Source organism: Hippocampus bargibanti, linkage group LG20, assembly GCF_051943395.1.
Source record: "Hippocampus bargibanti isolate YZ-2025 linkage group LG20, ASM5194339v1, whole genome shotgun sequence".
NCBI classification, from domain to species: Eukaryota; Metazoa; Chordata; class Actinopteri; order Syngnathiformes; family Syngnathidae; genus Hippocampus; species Hippocampus bargibanti.
Window position 1 is genome coordinate 5858672 of NC_142753.1, and position 24012 is coordinate 5882683.

Consider the following 24012-nt stretch of genomic DNA (forward strand, 5'->3'; position numbering starts at 1 on the left):
CTGGATTAGATAGAGAATATCCACCCAATTGATGTGAAAGTCAAATCTGAGCTGTGTGGGGTCGGGGGGGGGGGGGGGGGTATAAATTTTACAGCTCGGATTGTATTCCCCATTTTTCATCACTTGATAATTTTGGGGGAAATTTTGGAATATTTCCGACCAATGTCAAGTGTGTAATCTACTACAAAATGGACATTGTCTTCTAAGTCATCAGACTCCCAGATTCTTGAAATTCAGGAAAACACATGGCGCACCAAATGGCTCCTCAAGGCATCATTTGAAAAATGAAACCAACCTCGAGAATATTACGACGAAATAAATAATAAATAACTTGACTAAACGGGAGAAGAGAGAGAATAAGAATGTATGATAACACAATGAGGACATCTTCAACCAAACCCATCATAGTTCTGTATTTTTCGGTCTATAATCGGCGGTGAACGTTTTATTCTGCCATTTAAGATCTTGTAAAGTGACATTATTGAAACAAAACGCCATTTTATATATCCTAGCATGCACTGCATACTACTTGTACGGGGGGAAATGGAGTCGGTGGCTGCCGACAGTCGTTTCGGGACCTTTTGTGGCTCACTGTGACTTCCTGTGTATGCCATATACCGGTGTATAAGGCGCACCCAAAAACCTTGATTTCGTTCAAAAATTGACCCTTGCGCCATGCAAGGGTCAAGGTTTTTGGGTGCGCCTTATACACCGGAAAATACAGTAGGTTCGATTGTGTGGATAATAGTAAATCTCATGTACAAAGTGCACAGAAAGTTAGCGCGAACTTCTCAACTATCGTCCCCCAAACTGCCTGCTGAAAATTGCAGCATCAGCTCAAAAAATAAATAACAAGTAATACAAATTTCCCCCAAAATTGAGAAAAAGGTCCCTTTCACTTCTGCCCCAGGCGTTCACTTACAATACAGCCGCATTCGCGTTTTTTTAATGAAGCTTTTTTTAATTAAAAATCAGGCGATGATTAAAACAGCAAAAAGACAAACGAGATGAGGAGAGGCTCCGCGAGCAGATCTTTTTGGCTTGAAACTGAATTTGGGGAAGATTCCGATGGAGAACACGTCAAGCGCCGCCGATGTGACTGGCTTCAAACATGATGAGCTCAATCGCATTACCACACACACACACACACACACACACACACACACACACACACACACGCACGCACGCACGCACGCACGCACGCACACACACACACACACACACACACAAAGCCAACATGACAGATTATGGCGAATGAGTTCACAAGTGACGGAAATCACAATCGAATGACATGACAGCTCATGAGAGGAGACACGTTATGTAACCGTCGCGAATGCTATCGCTATGATAAAACATCGGGGAAAAAATATAATGTCTTGATTTTTAAAGTGAGGCGGATTTATCGGGCATCCATTTTGGAATGAGTCAAAATTTTGGGTCACTATTTCACACTCGCACACACACAAAAGGCACACAAACGCACACGTTATAGCACACAAGCATGTGTTTTATACCGGAGGCGGCGTGTCCTGCCAAATCAAGAGGCCCCTGTGATTCCAGGAATGTTTATCACTGTCTGCATTGTGAAGCAGCTGCGTGATAGTGCGGCAGAACAAATGTTAACAAGGCATCCAGACCGCTCTAGGTGTTTACCTTGCCGCACCCCTGTGCCAGCCCTCTCCCCAGAAAAAAAAGATTCATTAACATTCTTTGCATTGTTCCGCAAGATGCTCTGGAGACATTTTGTTTTGCTTGAAAGCATCAGGGAGTCAATTAGGTTATCAGTTCCCCAATAGCCATATCTTACTTAATGTTGATAACCCCCACACCGCCTACGACTGAACATCTAACATGAGCTCCACTGGCCTCACATGAGGTAGAGAAGCTTCTCGGAGGCAGCAGAGATAACGCCAAGCCACCGCCAGATAAACAGGGCCTATTGATTGAGTGTAATTTGAACCACTGGGTGCCGTAATGACATTAAGGGGGAAGGGGTGCGCGCAGACGCTCGTGCTCGTGAATAGGGAGTCATTATCCAACGATGCCAGGGGATTTTTTTAGCCGATTGGGCAACGATATAGAAGAAGCAAGCAGAAAAGCGCGTGTTTGTATTTTAAATGAAGTGGGGGGCAGCGTGAAAACGGAGTATTAAATCGTCTCTGGTGGTATGCGCCTCCACGAGCCGTCAGAAGATAAATCAAGTTCTGCCTGGTGGGTTTGGTTGGGGGAGGGTGGCCAGATCGAGCCACTCGTTGAATTTCCAACATGCGTATTTACGCACGCATTACGCACGCGTGGCAACGATAAGAAATTGCCACAACGGCCCCGAAGATCAACACAAACTATAAAGTTGACATAACAGTTGTTGGAAAGCAAATCACTCTCCTATCTTAGTTGACACTTGACACGGGGTGACGAGACTCACTTTCGCGGCGTCGTCATAACCGGAGTTGGTGCGTCGTGTTTTTTAAACACTTCTTCCGGTTCTCCAGATTCACGTTGGTTGCAGGAGGTGAACAAAACACGAAACATACTCCAAATGAGAATAATAATAACGACATTAATAACAATAAGGGATTGCCTGCAAACAGCTTAGAACGCAAGCTGAAATTCCAGACAGCTGTCAGCAACTTCCGGTGATACAGGTTCCGCCCTGTCATAGGTTAAAGGTGACTTATTTATTCATTTATTTATTTATTTTTACGTGTGACTTGTTGGTTGCTAAAGGTGAAGTGTGCAATTACACCAGATATATAATGTTAATCATTCACTATCATTGTTTTCATTTTAGTTAATTTATTTTGTATGTATTTATTTATATATTTATATTTTTATTTGGTCAACAACGACCCCCACCCCACTCTATACATGAAGGCAAACTGATTTTAATCCATATTTAACTGTTAAGAATGTTGAACAATGCAACATAGTCAAAGTAACAGTGGTTCACACTGCACAAAGGAATAAAGATTTCTTTTTTTGGGGAAAGCGCACGGTTGTCCAAGCATCAATTCAGAAAGCGCACTCCATTTTTGTGCACGGCCCCTTATATGAGGCGTGGATCCATTTTAAGATCATCCTTTCATTAAAGTGAATAATGCATGAATCTTAATGACCAAATTCCTGGCAACTGAGGAAGCGGGTGTCTTTGAAGGTGTGCGATTGGTGGAAATTTGGGACCGCTCAACTTTTTTTTTGTCAATTTCAACTTGTCATGGTACCATTTTCTGGAGCTCAACCCAAAGTGAGAGCTGGAATGTCTTCATTTGTCTTGACAAATCCCCCCACCCCTGTTAACCGAGTCCGTCCATTTTATACATACCATCATTGGACAATCTTACACTACACGCATGTGCAATATGAAACACAGACTCCAGCATTATAATGTACAATGTTTGCCACTCGAGCAGCCATTTGCACAGAATTAGGTCAACACACACACACACACACAGTACCCCCCCCCCCCCTTTTTTTTCTCTTTGCTCTGCCTTTGCTGACTCCCAACACATCTCGCTGTCTGCCTATCAATCCCGTTTACTGTAATTTGTATAATAACACGCCTGGAGCGATACCCCCCGCATCTCTCAGAAAGAGATGACGAAATAAATAAATAGTCGACAAGGAATCATTTCGAGATTTTGCCAAGATCTGTCTTTGAAATGTGCTTATTTACCCGCAGCGGAATTATTCCGCGTGGTACGTTTAGGTGTTGTTAGCAGCCAAATGGATTCCATTTTAAAAGCAATGCTCAAAGGCAAGCAGAGATGTGCAGCCATCTTGCCATTGCCACATTCTGCTGTCTTTTCAGCCTCATCCTTGGGCATACATCTCCCCCCCTACTGCCCCCACCCCCTATTTCTCCATGTGCCAGCCCAGAGGGTGTGCTGGGAGGACACAAGCCATGTTTACATGTGTGCGTGTTTATTCCTGATGATGCCAACGCGAAGGAAAGCCATGGTTGCTTTCCAGGCTAAGCAAGGCAGTATTTGAGCAAGGGCTGTTCTGTTCTCGTCACCTTCAATGCTGCGCGCCGCCATGCAGAATGTACACGACACAAAATTGCCATGCAAATTCAACAACATTCCTCGAAAATTACCTGCCCGCGGCCTGCGCAGGCAAGGATTTGCGAGACGATGGTGCACTTGGATGGCTGAGCGACTATATACAGTAAAGTCTCGTAATATCGATATTCAAGGGAGTCCGAAAAAATATCGCTATAACCGGGACTATCGATATATCCGACCCTGTTTGCATGTAATTTTCTCCGTGCGTGCATAGAAATAGTATCGATATAACCGGGACTATCGATATATCCGATATCGATATAACCAGACTTTACTGTATATAAAGCTATAAAAGTTTTCTATATATCAGTCATGAACTTAATGGTTTTCCACTTACATAACATTGTGGCCTAAAAAATTATTTGTTGTGAAACCTGACCCTCAAAAACGCAGATTGAGAAAAAAAAAGAGGAACATCTGATGATCTTCAGTTTCAATATGAAAAGCAGTTACGAAACCGTGTCAAATGATACTCCCAAAATACATTTCCCAGATTTAGAAAGTCAGTGTGGACAAAAAGTAGCAGTGAAAGCAGTTTGAAGCTTCCTATCCAGACGCCGGGTGGCTTCCTCAGTTTCATGACCTGTACTAACACCAACCTCTGATTAGCAGAAATGGCAGCGTTGTGTGCTGTTTCCCGTGCTTAAATCATCTGGTAGCAGCGGCCGAGGAGAAATACAATGGTCAATGCGTAACTGCGGTTTCAAGTCCTGACGATAAGCAGAGATAAAAAGCCCCTTAAAATTCCCCTTTCGCCTTTTTGGGGCGTAAAGGGGAATTCGAAGCTCAATGAAAAGGGATTTATTTTTTACATTCGGGTGTATAAGTACAAAGCTGTGTCTGTTTCCCGCGGTCGCAAACACGAGTGGGTCAGTGGGCCATGCAGCCATTCATCAGCATTTCTCCCCTGTGACTCACCCACGTCCGTCATTGCATCATATTTTGTCGCTGGCGAGGGCTGAATGAGCCGTGACGTGCGAACGGGTTAGGGAAGCGAACTCATCGGGTAGTATTCAGGACACCTGTTCAAACGGGGGCGTGGTTTTTCCACCGGTGGTGGATTTTGGATTTTTTGAAAAGGACGCTTGATTTTTGTGTCTAGGTCAGGGGTCGGCAACCTTTACGACGCAAAGAGCCATTTGGACCCATTTCCCACAGAAAAGAAAACACTGGGAGCCACAAAATCCTTTTGACATTTAAAATGAAGACAACACTGCATCTTTTCATCATCGTTTTTTACCTTTATATATGCATAAACAAACTATCGTGTGTTGCATTTATGAATCAATGAACTGTTACAGAGAAGCGAAATTACATTTCTGCACTGCACGCAACAAAAACATTTTAAACTTACGTTTTAAAAAAGATGTTGGGTTGAAGATTACTTTGAAATATAATACTCAATGTCTATTTGAAAAAAAAGAATATTTGCAAAATGGCAAATACAATATTTATCACCTGGTTAATGTGATTTCTGTTCCTGCGCCTCAGCGCACAGCCTCTGCACATCAGGGCTGTATGACGTTACCTACATCTTCACACAGGACTGTAAGCTGTCGTCTGTCAGGCGTGAGCGATGTCTGTTTTTAATGAGAGGGGCAGAGAGGGGCATGTCCCTGATTTTCTGCACAATTTCACTCTTGTTTTTAAAGTTTGTGAATAGATGTTCTGACATCTTAATGAATGATTCTTTTATATATTCTCCGTCTGTGAACGGCTTCCCGTGCCTGACTATTTCCAGAGCGGCCACAAAACTAGCATATGTAGCTGAATTTGAAGATTTCATCCACTTCATAAAATGATTTTTGCTCTGATCAGCCTTCCGCATCAGTTCCAAAACGGCTCTTTTTCATATTTTCAACTTCTCATTACATATTAAGCATACTGGTAAACCCGTCTCGTCAGCAGTGAAGGCGAACGAATGTGCCCACGTATCATTAAACGTTCTGTTTTCTTCAGACCTATTTTTTTTCTTAGATTTATCCATAGTTGGCCGACCTGGGGGTCGAAAAATTCAAGAAATCGTACGCAATTTGGCGGTTGTGACCGGATATACGTCCACTGTCGATGGTTGTGACGTATATTATGAGCGAGAAAAAAATTGAATACGTTTTATTTTGTATAATTTATAATATAAACATAGTCTTCAAATTTAGAATTACATTTTAAAAACGAACGAACTAAAATAATATACATAAAATTAAATACTTATTATTTATTTTCTAAAGCCGCAGGGAGGCACAGCAGGGGGGTGAAAGAGCCACATGCGGCTCCGGAGCTGCAGGTTGCTGATGTCTGGTCTAGGTGAATGTCGACAGTAGAGCTGCAAAATGCCGTGTTGCACTAAGCTTCTTTACGGGCTTTAATGATGATAAAGCATTTCCTCCCCTCAAAAAAAATTCGGCAAGTCTCTTAAGATATATAATACACAGGGAATTAGCATTAACAGCCATTGGGGGGGGGGGGGTTTCAGTTCACCTGAAAGAATTGAGAGCGCTTAGCTAACGCGCTTACAGTCAATCATAAATCGGTAGAGCCACAAGGAAAGCATTTTAAATCATCCGCGATGGGAAATGAACACTGCTGAGCTCGCCGTTCCCGCCTGGAATTTGCGATTCCAACTAGATACCGCAAACTCTTCAGCAAATGCCAAAACATAAAAATAAAAATAAAAAATAGGGCAAAAACTGCATCTTATTAACTCATTCACTGCTATTCATGAATTGATTTATGACGTAGAGCGCCATTCCCAAATTTGTTCGGGTTTTGTTTTTTGATGCTTGTGTGCTGATAAAACGCTGGCCAGACCTCTGGCAATGTTATTTCCCTTTCTTCCATGTTTGCGCTTTTTTCCAGCTTTTTTTCCAGCTTTAGCTCAAGTGCTATATAAACCCATATGTAGGTAAAGCATTGTATTTTTGACAGCCACCCCCATTTCAAGCTCATATAACCCGAGACCCATATCATTTAGGAATGAACTCTTTTTTCAGATGAAAGAAGAAAGTCTAAGGTTTCTTACGCTGCATTGAATGTTTATGTAGTCCTAAAACTCAATATTATGTAGGTCCTGAAATTCGAGTGACAATGACAAAAACCCTGGTATTGGAGAGGACACAGTTTTGCACATCGTCTGGTTTAGTTTCCATTTCTCCAAATGTGCCCCCCATTGCCGTCCCTTTGACATTTTCGAAAGTGGAAGGGGCGATGGGGAGGAGGAAGAGGAAAGGGGGAGGGGGGTGGATGTGTTGTTCAGCACTGCTGAATGTGCTCACATGTATGAAAGAAGAAGCATTTATTTTCAGATTTTTGCGTGGGTGTACACATGTTTGAACCCCCCCCCCCCGACCCCCACCCCCCCACACACGGGAAAGGCACCACGTGTGTGATGAACCCTGACCTTCCTTTTTTATCAATCTTGTTTTCAAAGCAACTGCAAAAAATGCTTTTCCACTTGCTAAATTCTCTTCCACACATTACTCATGCACACAAACAAGGACGCGTACATAAATTCAGGTCGCATAAACGAAATGGGGAGGAGAGGGGGTGCTGGAGGGTTGGGGTGGGGGGAGAATGGGAAGAAAGAAAGCACCCAAAGCACGACAGGAAAGAGAAGGAAAGAAATCGAGATACCGTAGCGGTGTTTCGTACAATGAGCGTCTGCGATGTTGTGTCATAGCCTGTCAGCGTCGAGCAAAATGTTATGTTGCCGTCGACGCCGTTGTCAAGGCGATAAGTTCAAAGGCGCGTTCATAAGTCAAAAGGGATTTATTTATACTGGACTGACACCATTTCCAGTAGTGAATTTGCCTGGGGTTTGGGTGCGCACGTGTGGATGATGGTGTGTATAATGTATGTGTGTGTATGGTGGTAGTGGTTGTTTGTAGAAGCCACGAGACTGTAATTTTGTATAGACCACCATTTCAACTTTTTAATATTTATTTTCTGATATATTATTTTTATTTATTTATTTGTGTATTTATCTATTTCTTTATGATTTATATCGATGTATATATTATTATTATTATTATTTTATTGTGTATTATTAATTTATGAATTTATGTATGTATGTATTTATTCATTTAGTATTTTATTTATTTATGTATTTATTTATGCATTTATCCGGCACCCCCCGCGACCCTAATGAGGAATAAGCGGTACGGAAAATGGATGGATGGATTTTATATTATTATCATCATCATTATTATTATTGCAATCTTAAAATGTATCACTTATTTATTTATTTATTTATTTATTTATTCATTATTATTATCATTATTATTATCATCATTATCTTCATTATCTTCATCATCATCATTATCATTATCCTCCTTGTGTGTCACTGTTCCTGAAAGTGGAGTTATTTCCTGGATAGGAAAGTTAAAACTTAAAGTGGGTCTTGAAATGAAACATTCACGCAATACAGCGACATATATCAATATGCCTTTCTTGAAACTTGCACTATGTACAGTTTTTTTTATGAAACGGTTTTGCACATTTACACAATACAGTTGACATTTTTATTTTACTATGCTTAGAATATTTTTTTTGTTCTATCCTTTCACCCCCCCCCCAAACCCCATCCCCTTTCAAATTGCTGCTGTGGACTGCAAATGTCCCCATTGTGGGACGAATAAAGGTTTTCTGGTTCTGAATCTGATTCAGGAAAGCCCGCGATGCACTTTGACATTCAAGCGCGACTCCCCCTCTCCGCCCGCTGTGATAAAGAAAGAGAAAGTGGACGGAAGAGCAAAAATCACCACTTGTGCTTATCATCAAACGTGTGACTAGTGAAAATTCAAGGGTGCCAAATATTTCCCTTCAAAATGCTTGCTGTTCATCTGGTATCAAGTTGTCAATCAAATTGGACTGAAAGGTGAGCCGAGCGATTGTTTCCTCATTTGCAATGAAAATGGAGACGGAAATGTGGCCCAGTTACCTCGGATTTGCAAGGACAACCAAAACATGGCACTTTTGCGCTTCCTGCTTCTCGTTGTTTACCACACACCCGCTGACCTCTTGACCCCGGGTCGCCGAGGTAGATCAGAACACCACAGTCATGATTATTTATCTCCTGTCCATCACGGACATCTGTGAAGTTTGTCCAGATTGACCACGGCAAACAAACTTTGGTTGAAATCCTGTTTAGAATTCGAACCAAAGACTGGGGCAGAACTGCCCAACCCCCAACCTCCCGTCCCCTCCTGAAAATAACCATTCCTGCTTCTCACTTATTTTTTTATTGAATACCCATAACCCTTTGTCTCTTCAGCGGCTCTTCGTCTTCACTTGGCCCAGCCCTTTCTCAGCCCTCCCCTCGTACACCCCCACGCACCGCCATTTGTGATGCTCATCCATAGCGAGATGAGGCGCACAACAATGGGCCCCTTTGGGAGACTGAGTTCAAGCCAGACATTGGTTGAATATGCTCACAAAGGCTCATTGACGCCCCCCCCCCCCAACATGCAAAGAGTAAAAACCTCAAAAATATGCCAAAAGTATGCAAAAATAAATGATGGGGAGTGGGCATCACAGCATCAAACACTGGGCTCAGGTAGAAATGGGTTCCGAAATTTCTTAACCAAAGCAAAGGGATTCCTTCTTATGGGAAAAGCCCCCTGGTTGAAAATATCCAACAAGCGATCAAAGCAAAGTGGGGGAAGCCTGGGTTAAAGGTCACGGGGGAGGACCTGAGGTGGAACGCGATAAGCGATGGATAAAAGTAACAGAATGATGTCACAACAGGATCTTGAAGACATATGGACTCAACCCATTAATATGCATGCTAGTGCTAGCTTAAGTTATCCCCAGATTCTAACGTCAACATTCCCAGGTGGCGTGGTTATCATGCCAGTGGGCGGGGTTTGTCAGGAGAATCAGAATCAGAATACCTTTATTCGTCCCGCAATGGGGAAATTTGCAGTCCACAGCAGCAATTGAAAAGGGATGGGGTTGGGGTAGGGGTGAAAGGATAGAAAACAAGATATTCTAAGCATAACAAAATAAAAATGTCAACTGTATACTGTGCAAATGTAGATGTGCAAAAACCGTAGATGTGCAAAAACCGGTCCATAAACAAAACGGCGGAGGCGGAGTTATCAAGTCACCTTTGGTTTTCTACCTGTACGAATCGATCTAATCAAACGGTGAAGTAGCAATGTGTCAAGACACAGTCCACTGTGTCAAAGTAAAGGTGCCGAACACCCCCAAAAAATTGCATGAAGAGGATGTTGTGGAAGTCTGTTGAAAAAAAAACTTCCTGTCATTGTCGCACTATTTCCGTTAGGTTGTTTGTTTTTGTTTTTTTTAAGTATAAACAAGCGGCAGGTGTGAATTTGCGGTGAACCCATCGCATCACTTTACACCATTTGCTCGTTGCCACTCAGGAGTTAGCATGAAGCGGCAGAAGTTTTTTTTTTTCTACACCTCATTCTTTCCATCTACGGTCTTCTGGGTTCCATCATCCAACCCCCCCGACTCCGTATTTCTTCCACCCCGACTCTCTGAACTCTGTCACAGCTGATGCCCTCCTTGCTTTGTATTTGTATGTGCATTATGTGTGATCCATGTGTGAAGGATTGCTCTTTGTGCTATACGCCCCGCCCCCCACTAACCCCCCTCGCGTTTCTCCTCTCCCATGACAATGCTTCCCTTATATGCCCATAACACACAGGCGCATATGTGCAAATGCACATATCAAGAAGACGGCCGTCCGGCCTCGTCACGACATCGTCGTCATCACTACCGCGCATGAAGCGCATGTTTTTTGTTTGTTTTTTTTTGTCAAAGAAAGAGAAAAAAGAAACTCTTGATGTGCCCCCCCCCCACCCCACTCCCCACACACACTGCCCAAGTTAAGCATGATGTTACCTCGGGCGGGCTGAAGAAGCCCCATTCACAGAAGAAGACGACTCGTGGAGACCTCGAGCGTCAGCGTTCCACGCATTCCACAGCACACAGTGGCGACATTATGATGACATTGACGAGGCCGATTCGACCGATACGATGTGATATGTGCGTGAGAAAAGGTCGTCCCCTGAGTGTCACCACGGGGGTCTTCAACTCATTCACAAATGTATTCGGGAATTAAAAATATGACGTAGAACGCTATTCGCGAATTAGTTCTGGATTTGTTTTTTCTTGCTTGGGTAAAGATCAAGCGCTGGCCATGGCCTTTGGCAATGTTTTTTCCTTCCACCAGGGGGCAGCATTGCCCTTTAATCCTTTATTCTAGCTTCAGCTCTTGTTCATGCGCTATATACACGAATATAGATGTATTGCATTGTATTTTGGACAGGCACCCTCATTTCAAGCTCATATACAAAAGGTTTCTTATGCTGCATTGAATATTTATGTAGTCCTAAAACTCAATATTCTGTGGGTCCTGGATTTCAAGTGACAATGACAAAAACCCTGGCACTGGCGTAAACACATTCTTGCACGTCATCATGAGTTAAAAGGACAACACAGGTTGGCATATAACTCTACGATTAGGACTCCAGATTGGTGCTATTCTCCCTGAAGATCCGGTTCCTTGTGTTGTCATGGCGACACCACTCGGGCAAGGTTGTGGGGGCAGCTGTGGATTTAGTGCATCTTGACTCACGGCAACACAAAACAAAACATGCAAAACGGCTGAGGAAGATTCCTCGCAGATCCATTTATTGTGGCTGAAGACACCTCACTAACAAAGTCTTGATCCTGTGGTGTCATTTCAAAATTTGCTTTCTCGATACGTTTGTTCAGTTTGCTAATGGCGCTAAAATGGCGGTAGTCCATCATGAGATGTCCCACCGCGAAATAACAGCTTCTTATGAGTGATTAGCACGAAGCTCGCTAGCTAGCGAAACATCGACTCCCCAAAATTAATTTTCCATGACGATAATCCGTTGGCATGGTCAATATTAGAGCGCCTCATCAATGATCCATGAGTGCGTGAACGTAAAAAAAAAAAGTAGAACGGAAAAAGGTCCAACGTGGACCATGTGTGGACACGGGCTTTCAAATGGTCTTTAGAGCGCCTCATTGTTATGGCAAAAAAATGGCCCTGCCACTAATTTCCTGATGTGGAGATGTCACGAGTCACATTAACTGGGTTTATTTTAGCAGCAAAGTTTTTCCTATCGCCATCTAATTGCACTGTAAAAGCGTTTGAATCCAATTGGACAAACACCATGGACAATGAATTGATGACTTGGTCACTTTTTATGGGTCTTATGAGCCCATTGAATGACTCTTAACCGCATGCAACAAAATAAGTGGCGGAACCCACTCGAATTTATTGACTGCATTCGTACTCTGCCTGAAGTTGTCCTTCCTCTGCCATTTCCTGCAGATTCATTGTCCTGATTTCAATGTCATCCTTTGCATTTTAATCTAATGATTAATCCATTGCCACCCAAATTCTAAAATCTGTCTCGAATCCTCCATCTGCTTGCGACATACTCAAAGTGCTCAATTATTTAAATTTTTTTTCCAGGTGCAAGCACATCACCATGAACCCGCAAGTCGTTAGCAAGATTCAAGCTACCAGCATGTTTTCTCCATGTTCCAGAGTCTTGCAAAATCAATTTGAGTGATTGGATGCAGCAAAGATCAATTTGTAACGTCGAACAGTGAGACTCTTTTCTTCCCTTAATTGAGATTTGCAGCGTGAACAGCTGTTGCGAGAAATGCGCATGGGAGAAAAGCATCAGATGGAATGTGCATGATCATCCCATTGACCTTTTTTTGTGATTCTGGTATGTTGTTGACCAGCGGAATTGAACAACGGATCAAGTCATCTAACCATGAGGAAGCAATGTGATCAACCAGTCATCCAAATGCTGATCTTGTTCTTCGAGCCAACAAATATAAGTAGTCGACATTGAACAAGAGAATATAATTGATTCATTTACTATTCGCAAAATTGCAGTTGGATGTTTCAACACAATTAATAAAATGAGAAGAAAGCATCCAATATACATGTAACAGTCAATTGATGGGCAAACCATTCAGATTTGACTTTAAACAATTACCAGGTGTGTGCCTATCATTATTAGTTTGTCAAAGTCAGCCATTTTTCTGTTCGCTGATACAATTGCAGAGGAGAGCCGCGAAAAAAAAAGAAAAAAGTGGACCAAGTGTTTCACTGCGTTCATGTGTGCTGTATAAAAAAGTCAAAAACGAAAGTGGCGCTGGATAAAGAATTCTTCTTTGTGGATTAGTCAGAGTGAAACCGCAACCGTGCGTGCGCGCATGTGTGTGACATTAAAAAAAGAAAAGTCTTTAGTGACTCACCAAAGTCATGTGTCTAAGTCATTTAAAGGTTATGCACTTTACCCCAGAGCTTTTTTTCTTGATACTGTTAGTTTGGTTAAGTTATCATTTCAAAGCAACACGTTTACTGTGAAATTTTAAAATGAGCAAGGAGACTAAATACTGGACAGTATTTGAAGTTTCGCTCAAAACACATTTTAGGGAGAGAAAAAATTTTAGTAAAAAAAATCAACTTATCAGGTTGTTTTTATTCTATTTACACACAACTAGCTTGTTTTGTTGTGAATAATTGTCAAAATTGTTCAAACTTGGTTTGTTTCAACCCCTCCAAACAGGCAGATTTGGAGTAAATACATTCTAATTGTCGCTTTATGATAGACAAAAGTTTTTTGTATGATTTTTCTGTCATCAAATTGCATTTATAACTATACAAACACGAGTTGAATTGATTTAATTCATCGTCGGGGTTCCATGCTAGGCACCGAGCAGTGATTGGCAGAAGGCTAAGTCGATCTTCTTTCAGAAACGGCGTTGATTGGTTAAAACTGCCACAAAGCCCACCCACCGGGTGTTGCCCAGAACCTGTTGTATGTTGAAGCGTTGCGTTCAAGCGCTGATGCGTTTAGAGGGTCTCTGTGCCGCCGGAGTGACGATTACGAGCGAAACGGAAACCTCAGAAATCTATTTATTTGCCCCCCCCCAAATTGCACTTTTTGTTGCTTCACCGCTGGATACGCGATTCGACCTGGGGTTGGATTAACTTCGGGCGACTCTTTTTTTAGTTTTTTCTTTTTCATTTGCTTTGGAAAAAGGCAGACAAAGAAGACAATGGGATCTCAGTCATCCAAGGGAGAAGTGGCCGTGGAGGCGAACGCCGCCGCCGCTGATGCTGCAGCTGTCAAAACCAACGGCCAGGTCATTCTCAAATCCACATTTTGTTTGTTTTTAAACACGTCAACTTATTTCGAAGTTTACTTCGACGCGCAACAAGATTTTTGTTGTATTTTTTTTTTTTTTTTTGCTGACGGGGGGTCAGGTGTGGCTTTCAGCATCCTCGCTCGTCGACAACCAATCTCAAGATGGAGTCGTAAAAAGTGCATTTTCGGGGGTAGGGGGCGGGGGTCGTTAAATCTAAAAGGTGCAAAGGAGAAGGAGGGGGGAAGGGGCCTCTTGTGCGCACTCCCTGTTTTAACTAAGACGGCTTTTGTACCGGTTGCACCTTTCACATTTGATATGAATCGATTGATTATTTGGGGGATTTAATTTGGATCTTCCGCTTTTAACATCACCAATCAAAACATGAAAATAAAAAAATGGGTGTTCATTTGAGTTTTTTTTTGTTTTGTTTTCCTTGACGAGATAGTCACCGAAAGTGAAGGCTTGTCTCTCCTGGTGCGTCTTTGTTGGGGGCTGTCTGGTACCCAGAGCCGTCTGCGAAGAACTACCGCCCCCTAGCAGCTCACATAGAAATTGCAAGGCGTCGCCTCAGACAGACGACGCTTATTGACTGATGCGCACGACGATGCCCTGTCAAATAATGAGAAATTAGGATAAAAAATGACAGAAATTTGCGTTTTTGTTGATTCGAGATTGTAAAAATTTAGGATGAGTTATTTTTTACAAAAAGATGATTAATAAATAAATTTCTTTTGCAGGAGAACGGACACGTTAAGACTAATGGCGATGTCTCCACAAAGCCCGACGGGGATGCCGCGGCGACCAATGGTTCGGCTGAAGCCGCCAAGGAACCCGAAGCCAACGCGGAGGGCGACGCCATCGAACCCGCCCCCGCTGCAGCCGCCGACGGCGAGGCGGCCAAACCCGAAGGAGAGGCCACAGCGGCCACCGCCACCACCGATGCTGCAACCAAGGAGACCCCGAAGAAGAAGAAGAAGAAGTTTTCCCTGAAAAAGTCCTTCAACTTCAAGCTGAACCTGAAGAAGAGCAAGAAGAACGAGGCGGTCAAAGAGGAGGCGGCGGGGGCCACCGCCGCCGCCACCACCGAGGAGAAACCCGCCGAGAACGGAGCGAGCGCCGCCGCTGCAGAGGAGAAAAAGGAGGAGGTGAAAGACGAGGCGAAAGCCGAAGCTCCGAAAGCCGAGGAGGGGGCTGCCAAAGAGGACGCCCCCAAGGAGGAGGCCAAGGAGGCAGCTGCTCCAGCCCCCGAGGCCTCGAAACCCACAGAGGAGAGCAGCTCGACCCCCACCCCATCTGAAAAGGAGTGATTGGACGTGCGACTCGCAATGAACTGGCTGAACTGCTTTTCCAAGAAAGAGAGAGAAAGAATTTTAAAAAGAAATATATATATATATATATATTTATATATATATGTGTATATGGATACATATGTATATGGATATATGTATATGTAAATATATACACATGTATGTGAGAGACTCCTTCGACGTGCCACTTTTCGTCAAGATGACAGATTCACTTGGTCACTTCCTGCTCGACATCTGGACCTTGACTGACTTTTTAGGATTTTTTTTTGGTGGTGGTGGTGGTGGTGGGGGGGGGGGGGGGGGGGGGTACACGGCGGCGAGACGACAACCCGAGCGGATGAACGGTTGACGGAGGACACATCTTTATCCCCGCCTCCCATTTCCCATCTAAAAAAAAAATGGCGGCTCAAGATTTCTCCCCCTTTGTGAGGAAAAAAGAAGGTAAAAAAGGAACAACGAGGACAACACCACTTGAAATGACTGTTAAATAGCGAAAAAAATACAAATAAAAGAAGAAAAATCAGAAAAGAGACTCGGCAACTTTTTACATTCCTATATTTTAACCCAAATTTGAAGTATTTTGTGGTGTATTATAGAGAACCATCAGAAATGAAACTATGTCTTGTTTGTTTAAAAAAAATACAGAGGAAAAAAAATAGACACGTTTTGATTTTTAGTTTACTATGGATACAACAAAAAAAAAAAAGAACACTTCAGCTTGCTATGTTCACTGTCGCGGTTTGATTATGAAGCAGGGTCGTTTATCTGTCGTTTGTGTGTGTGTGTGTGTGTGTGTGTGTGTGCGTGCGTATGAGCCTAAATCTGCTTTTTTGTCTCTGTAAATACAATTGGATTGATTTTCTGTTCTTTATTTTGCTAATGTTGACAGATGTTAACTGGTTTTATTGTAAAGTTGATCATGGTAAATAATAAATGTTGGTCACCTGCGTGTGGATGTGACTTTTTTTAATGATTAATCGCACTAAACACAATTTCCCTCAATCAATAAAAATAATTAGATATTGGAAGATTTTTTTTCTACTAAAAGAGATGAAAAGGTAAACTATGACGTGTGTGTTCCTGTCCCATTTCCTTCTCGGTGTGACCTAAATTCCAATTTTAATAGACCACAACCAAATCCCTCCCCCCCTCCCTCCCTGAAAAAAAATGTAACACCACTAAATCATTAGTGCGAGGCGAGAAATTAGCACTCTAATGAAATCTGCACCATCTCAGGCATTTAAAGTGACAGTAAAATCAATTCTCATAAGATAACACAACATGCATCATATCATACAGTTGATAAAAAGTCTACACCCCCCTAAATGCCAAAATAGATTGTCTCTTAATTATTTTTCCACGACTGGTGTGAACTCTCACCTGTCAAACTTGGCTGAGAAGAAAAATAAAATCCAAAGGCGTGAAAGAATGCAGTTGCACTAGTGTGCACCCCCTTCAAACTGCAGCCTTGGCCAATCACAATCACTCCCTCATCAAACTCGACTAGGAACACATGTGCTCCATTTCAACTCATTCACTGCCAGACAAGTGCAAGAATGTATCCACTTCAGTGGAAAAGACTTAATTCATCAATTATATGAGTCCAGAGTTATCTGAGCTTGTAATGAGTGCAGCTGTCCAAAATACAATACAATACATATTGATTTATATTGCGCTTTAGCAAGAGCCATAGCTGGAACAAAGCGCTAACATGGAAAAAAGGAAAATGCTGCACCGTTGTGGAACAGAAAAAAAACATTGCAAGAAGTCTGGCCAGCGTTTTATCGGCACCTAAGCATGAAAAAAACAAAACCCGATCAAATTGGGTAATGGCGCTCTACGTCATATTTTCAATTCCCGAATACATTTGTGAATGGCAGTGAATGGGTTAAGTATCTCGTTCACGCCAGATGATGTACAGCTGGTCTTGTAGGATTTTTTTTGTCATTTTGATGGCCTCCCACTACATCATAGGGATGTCAATGTCAATCAGGGGAAGATCTCGAAATAATTTTAAAGTAAACGTAGCTCAGTGGTGATGTGATCAAGGACATCGCTCAAAAATGGAGGAAAAAGCAACAAGGTTGCCAAAACGACGACCAGCTGGAAAACATTCTGGCAACTCCCAATCATCGCTGCCTTCATCCACGTGTCGGGAGTTAGGAACAATTCGAAATTATCAGTCATCTTCACACAAACCTGTCATGCTTCAGCTGATAATTCAACAATATTTCCATTTTTTTCCACAACTCACAATTCAGATCAGGTTAGCCAGTAACAGTAGTTACATAAGACACACACATGATTCAAGTGAATCCAGAGATGTTGTTACCAATATTCTCTTTGGCGACCTTTTTAAATTTTTGTGAGCATATCATGTTTAAAAAAGCCTGCTTGCACTAGTATATGGATGTCATGATTTTCCCCCAATGTTGAATATGTGATAACTTCAAAATTGACAGAAATAAAGCATTGTATATCGATGCACACCATTCAAGGTATCCACTTACATGAACATTTTTCATGGCAAATAACCAAAATTACAGGTCATTTTTCTATTTTGCGTCAAAAAAAAACTGGAGGCGCTTTGCAGGAATTAGTGACAGAGAAGTGGCTCTGTATCAAAAAAAAAGGTTGATGCTCGGGTAACCTTGCTTTAGACTGCCACCCGGTGGCTGCTGTTATGTTACCCAATGGCAGTTGACCCTATTCAGATTTGAGAAAGATGAATACACATGTACAGTATATGAATATATTTTGGGGAGAAAATTAGAAGAAAAACATATGTGGTAAAACTCCAAAGACTGTCCCATGTTTTATTTTATTTTATATGTTTGTTTCTCTATTTATTGTACAGTAAAGTCTCGTTATATCGATATCGGATATATCGATAGTCCCGGTTATATCGATACTATTTCTATGCACGCACGGAGAAAATTACATGCAAACAGGGTCGGATATATCGATAGTCCCGGTTATATCGATATTTTTTTGGACTCCCTTGAATATCGATATAACGAGACTTTACTGTATTTATTTACTCACACAGGGTTTCACAATGCCCATGAATATTACAAAATATTAATAAACGGGCCAACATCTGGAGCGGTAGTCGAGTGGTTAGCACACCGGCTTCACAGTGCAGAGGTCGCCGGTTCGCGTCCCTGTGTGGAGTTTGCATGTTCTCCCCGGACCCGCGTGGGTTTTCTCCGGGTCCTCCCGTTTCCTCCCACGCTCCAAAAACATGCATGGCAGGCAGATTGACCACTCCAAATTGTCCCTAGGTGTGAGTGTGAGAGTGACTGTTGTACGTCTTTGTGTGCCCAGCGATTGGCTAGCAACCAATTCATGGTGTCCCCTGCTTTGTGCCCGAAGACAGCTGAGATAGGCTCCAGCACCCCCCGCGACCCTAATGAGGAATAAGCGGTACGGAAAATGGATGGATGGATGGATGGGCCAACATCTGTTTAACATCTTGCAATATACTTCATTAAATATTGTACATGGTAAAGTTGCACTTTGCACCGATCGCATCGAAGATTGGCCTTGGTAGAACAACGGCCGTCATATTCCGTCTGGTTCAACATCGTCGTCGCCTGAAGCTCACGTAGATAAACCTGCACAGTGCATATAACGGCACGATGGCGGTAGGAACCCCCGCTAAGAGAAAAATCATTCCGTTGATCCACGAAGGATATGCTTCAGACGACAATGACGGGAAGTCTTCCTGTCGAGGCAGAAAATACAAATCGTAAGGATCGTTGAACTCGTCCGTCCGTGTGTGACATCACGCCAAGTGCTTACAGAATTGGGATCCCAGACTAAATAGGTGAGCTCTTCTCGGGCTTGGGTGATCAGATAGAAAATCAAAATGACCAACACAATGAGAGGACTGATGAACCTCAACGTCACCTGCCAGAAGATGCAAGGCTTGCGTCCCGTCATGAACTCCACGTCCTCATTGAACCTGAGACGCATACGCGTTTGGATACCGTCCACAAACGCTCCAACTAAATCGTGATCGGCAGGTTTACCTGTCGATGCCGTAGATGTAAACAACAGAAATGAGCTCGAAGAATCCAATCGTCAAAAGCGGGATGGAGCCAGCGAAATTGTCAAAAAGCGTCAACCAGTAAATCCCAGATTGCAAAGCGAAGAGGAGGGCGATGACAAAGGCGCCGACACAGGTTATCACTGAAACACAAAGAGGCGTGGCGGCGAAGCAACATTAAATCGGGTATGAAGATACAAAGGCGTCCACTGAGAGCAGACATAACTTATCCAAAGTGCGGCCCAAGGGCCAAATGTGGCCCGTGGTCAATTTTCATCCGCTGCCTTCAAAAGAAAAAAACAGTTTAGAAGACATACCGGTCAGGGCTTCATGTGGCCATTTTTTGGGGAAAACCCCCAAGTCTCTCAAGGGTACCACCACTCCCTCAATGTTTCCAAAAAGGGTCGAAAGCCCCAAGCAGACGAGCATGATGAAGAAAAGAACAGACCAGACAGGCGAAGCGGGCATCTTGGTGATGGCCTCTGTGAAAACAATAAATGCCAAACCTTTTCCCTCCACTCCCTGGATACACGATGCACGTTAGTCACATGACACCAACCAAAACCACGGCTGTCAACAAATACGCCACCTCTACCTCACTGAGGAATTTTTGCAAGTCGCAGGTTTTAAGATCCAATGCCGATACGCTGTCTGGATCGGAGCTGTTGAGATGTTGTAAGGCCGAGTCGAAAGTACTTGGGGTGATGCTGTCCTCCGGAAGATGGAATCCATTTATTAATGACATGATGTTGCTGAGGAGGAAATATTAAGCGAGAATTAAAAAATGGCCACCAAACAAATAATACGATCCTATGATCCTAAGACAGACGTGTGCAAAATCCGGCCCGGGGGCCAAATATGGGCCGTGGTCACACACCAAATTGGGCCCCCTTTGGAACTAGTTTAGACATCCCTGTCATTAGGAAAAAAATGCAATAATAAATAAATAAATAAATAACCACCGAATAAAATACTAAATAAATAAATAAATAACCACCTAATAAAATAATAACTAAATAAATAAATACAGTAAAGTCTTGTTATATCGATATTCAAGGGAGTCCGAAAAAATATCGATATAACCGGGACTATCGATATATCCGACCCTGTTTGCATGTAATTTTCTCCGTGCGTGCATAGAAATAGTATCGATATAACCGGGACTATCGATATATCCGATATCGATATAACGAGACTTTACTGTACATACATAAATAAATAACCGCTTAATAAAATAATAAATAAATAAATAAATAAATAAATAATTAAATACACAAAAATACATTATAAATAAATACATACACACATACATAAATGACTGAATAAATATACAAATACATACGTAATAAAATAGTAAACAAACAAATAAATAAATACACAAATAAATACATAATAAAAAGTAACAAATGAATATATGAATAAATACAGTAAAGTCTCGTTATATCGATATCGGTTATATCGACAGTACTGCTTATTACGATACTATTTCTATGAACGCAAGGAGAAAATTTACATGCTGCAGGATCTGATATATCGATAGTCCGGTTATATCGATATTTTTTCCGACTCCCGAGAATATCGATATAACGAGACTTTACTGTAGATAGATAGATAAATAAATAAATACAAGGAAGTGTACTCACTCATTAAAACACAGGTCGTATTTCTCAGTGGCCCTGAAGCCAATGATGGAATACGTCACCGTGGCAGCGTATATGGAAGTGAGGCCCGTCACGACGGTCAGAATTACGGCATCTTGCACGCAGTTGTTACTGAGAGCAAAGAAAAACAAGTCATTCCACCATCTTTTACGCCTGGGGAGACGAAACAAGACCCTCACTGGACGGGATTGTAGCTGGAGAAAGAGATGAGACCACCCCACGCTAGACCAAATGAGTAGAAGACCTGAGCCCCCGCATCCAACCAAGTTGAGGGGTTAATCAATTCCTCCACCTGCAGCGAGAAAGAAAAGCTATGTTGACATCCACTTATTAGACCATTTGATTCTGAATATGCACATTTTGGTCACCATTTTTGACGAGATGTAAAAATACCTTTGGGGTGAAGAGGAACTGAATACCGCTAAAGGAGCCTTTGACGGTGAGTCCCCGTACCAGAAAAATGGCCAACACGATATACGGCAGGATGGCTGTGATGTACACAGCCTGCGACCAAAGCAACAGGTTCAAACACTTTGTCCATATTTGGCCCGACCATGTGATTGGAAACCACCAATATCATCGATAGCAGCCCACCTTGCCCGAGCTGCTTATCCCCTGAATGCAACAGATGCAGACAACGGTCCACGCGGCGCAAAGGCACACCACGATGGGCCAGTGGAGCTCCCCGGAGTCTGAAATGGAGGTTGAGCTGTTGAGGGTCACCCGGTAGAAAAAATAGTCCACGGTGGAGCTCTCTTGGCATTCGGCTACGTAACCTGAGCAAATATGGAGTCGGTAAATGTCAGTGGTCAACCGTGCGCTGTTTTGGAAACATTTTCCACATTTATAGTCAAACACGTTGACGTTGTTAGCATCAGTGCTATGTGAAGTTCAGTTCACCATTTAAAACAAGCAAATGAAAAAAATGGCGAAAAACTTGTCCTTTGTAAATCAACGGATGGCAAAACTCTTGCAAAGTACCTGTGGCATTGTCGTTGAGAGGACAATGGGTCCAAGGCAGTGGGCTCTGGAAGGAATTAAAAAGATACCACAAGATCCAGGCTATCAAAGTGTTATAATATAGAGCGACTAAAAATGACACAAGCATGGAGGCAATCCCTGTAAAAAAAAAAAAAAAAGATCATTATAGAAAGGCGTCATCTTTTTTTTTTTTGTACATTGAACGTACCCAGGCCCGTCAGGTATGGACTGATGGTGCGCCACACTCCCACGCTTCCTTTGCGGAGACGCTGACCAATGGCAAATTCCAGCAACAGGAGGGGCATCCCTTCCAACAACAGCAGGATCAGGTAAGGGATCAAAAAAGCTCCTGGAAAACGACACGTTGGGGTTTTTTTCAACTAAATAAAACACAATAAAATAAAAACAATTAAAAAAAGACAAGAAACTATAAATAAATAAATAAATTTGCACTGACATCAAGTAATAATAATAATAATAATAATAATAATAATAATAATACATTTTATTTCCAAGCACCTTTCAAAACTCTCAAGGACACTTTACAGTCATGGGTAATTAGCACCATGTCTTTGAATATTGGATAAAAATAACTATCATGGTACCTTAAGATACATATTTAGTTATCTCAGAGACCACACTCGCATGTCAAATCATCATTCTCTATTGAAATGAATGGAAACACATTTAATTTGTTCCAGGCCTCCCAAAAAATAGACATAAAGGTGTTTTTTCCATGAATAAAAGTGCCTGTGGAGTTAAAAAAAACAGAAAATGTATCCAACATATTGTTCTTCTTTTTCTTATCTTTTGAGGGGCACAGAGTTATTAATTTATTTCAGATGACACGTCACTTTCTTGGTGGTACCTTACAATGTCGCTTAATCTTTCAAAATTACAAAAAAAAAGTTACATTATAGTGTCAAGAAATCACAGAATTGGGACAGGTCAGTGTCCTCAATGTGCACATTAAAAGTTACGACTTGTGAAATTGGACAGGAAGATCATTGTAAAAGAAGCAGTTGTTTGTTGCAGATACATTTTATGTGTTTTGGCTTGAAAATGTCATTCAACCGAGCAAGATAACCACCTACATCGTCTGTTATGTAATTTTCCCCCTTTACGGCCGATACGTTGTACCGCCCGAGGTTTCTTCAATGGGAGCTTCCTCTACCGCAATGATTAACTCGACTCAACCACTTTATACCGCGGCTGCCGTGTGCGGGTTACGTATTCAACTTGCTGTTTGACCTCTGGCACAAAGGACAGCGAGTGACTTTTAATGAAAATCCCAAGGCAATTTTGGAATCAAAGTTGGGGACTTTGGCCCTCCTTAAGATGTCCCGACCGCCAATTCTTCAGCTAACATGGATCTGCAATGAAAATATTGTCCTCGGCTTACCTCCTCCGTGGCTTTGACACAAGTAGGGGAATCTCCAAACGTTACCCAGGCCAATGCAAAATCCTACGCAGGTTAGGATGTACTGAGCTTTATTGTCCCATTTCGGTCTGCTATCCGCTTCTTCTTTCTCCATCCTGTCGAGATCTTCATGGCTGGAGATCCGCAGATCCAATCCCGGGTTTGGAAGAGTCAGTCTCATGCCGTCCAATGACCAAAAGCGAAGGAGTCGTCTAGCAGCCGGCCGATGGTGCGCTGAAATGAGCGTTTATTAGTACACGCGTAGCAATATCTTCAAATCAGCAATGTCGAAATCACTTTATGATCGTTTGCGGAGAAAGGTTAACTAATGCACTCTGCACTTTTACCGTTTATT

At 42.3% G+C, this 24012-nt stretch overlaps 3 protein-coding genes across 6 annotated transcripts in view; 1 reads left to right on the forward strand and 2 right to left on the reverse strand.

The window, feature by feature from the left end:
* The window catches only part of fndc5b (fibronectin type III domain containing 5b), a 31174-nt gene extending 28601 nt beyond the window's left edge, over window positions 1-2573 (reverse strand). The window contains exon 1 of the mRNA XM_089023298.1: window positions 2426-2573. The gene's annotated coding sequence lies outside the window, so the exon portion shown is untranslated. The remainder of the gene's footprint in view (window positions 1-2425) is intronic.
* An 11360-nt stretch (window positions 2574-13933) lies between these two features.
* On the forward strand, window positions 13934-16497 carry marcksl1b (MARCKS-like 1b). Its single transcript, XM_088986944.1, has 2 exons — window positions 13934-14234; window positions 14975-16497. Exons 1-2 carry the CDS (start codon window positions 14148-14150, stop codon window positions 15542-15544), a joined length of 657 nt encoding a protein of 218 aa, XP_088843070.1. The 5' UTR covers window positions 13934-14147; the 3' UTR covers window positions 15545-16497.
* On the reverse strand, window positions 15833-23903 carry LOC148882822 (sodium-dependent neutral amino acid transporter B(0)AT1-like). 4 transcript variants are annotated; one of them, XM_088986940.1, is made up of 12 exons: window positions 23640-23902; window positions 22446-22586; window positions 22238-22375; window positions 21851-22032; window positions 21650-21760; window positions 21436-21548; window positions 21239-21367; window positions 20191-20347; window positions 19913-20117; window positions 19579-19738; window positions 19349-19511; window positions 15833-19271 (listed from the first exon to the last, which is right to left on the reverse strand). In XM_088986940.1, exons 1-12 carry the CDS (start codon window positions 23836-23838, stop codon window positions 19125-19127), a joined length of 1845 nt encoding a protein of 614 aa, XP_088843066.1. In that variant the 5' UTR covers window positions 23839-23902; the 3' UTR covers window positions 15833-19124. The 4 variants fall into 4 exon arrangements, with proteins under 4 accessions (XP_088843066.1, XP_088843067.1, XP_088843068.1 ...); XM_088986941.1 differs by having other exon boundaries at window positions 22446-22617; window positions 23640-23741; XM_088986942.1 differs by lacking the exons at window positions 15833-19271; window positions 19349-19511 and having other exon boundaries at window positions 19575-19738; window positions 23640-23903.
* Window positions 23904-24012: the final 109 nt, after the last annotated feature.

Bases quoted from the DNA above. Each gene is read 5' to 3' on its own strand.
- LOC148882822 (XM_088986940.1), bottom strand. From the start codon at position 23,838: ATGAGACTGACTCTTCCAAACCCGGGATTGGATCTGCGGATCTCCAGC. The intron at 22,376-22,445 runs GTACGTTCAATG...TTTTTTTTACAG, and splicing joins TCCATACCTGACGGGCCTGG to GGATTGCCTCCATGCTTGTG. The intron at 21,549-21,649 runs GTATTTTTACAT...TTCTCGCTGCAG, and splicing joins AGTTCCTCTTCACCCCAAAG to GTGGAGGAATTGATTAACCC.
- marcksl1b (XM_088986944.1), top strand. From the start codon at position 14,148: ATGGGATCTCAGTCATCCAAGGGAGAAGTGGCCGTGGAGGCGAACGCC. The intron at 14,235-14,974 runs GTCATTCTCAAA...TTTCTTTTGCAG, and splicing joins CTGTCAAAACCAACGGCCAG to GAGAACGGACACGTTAAGAC.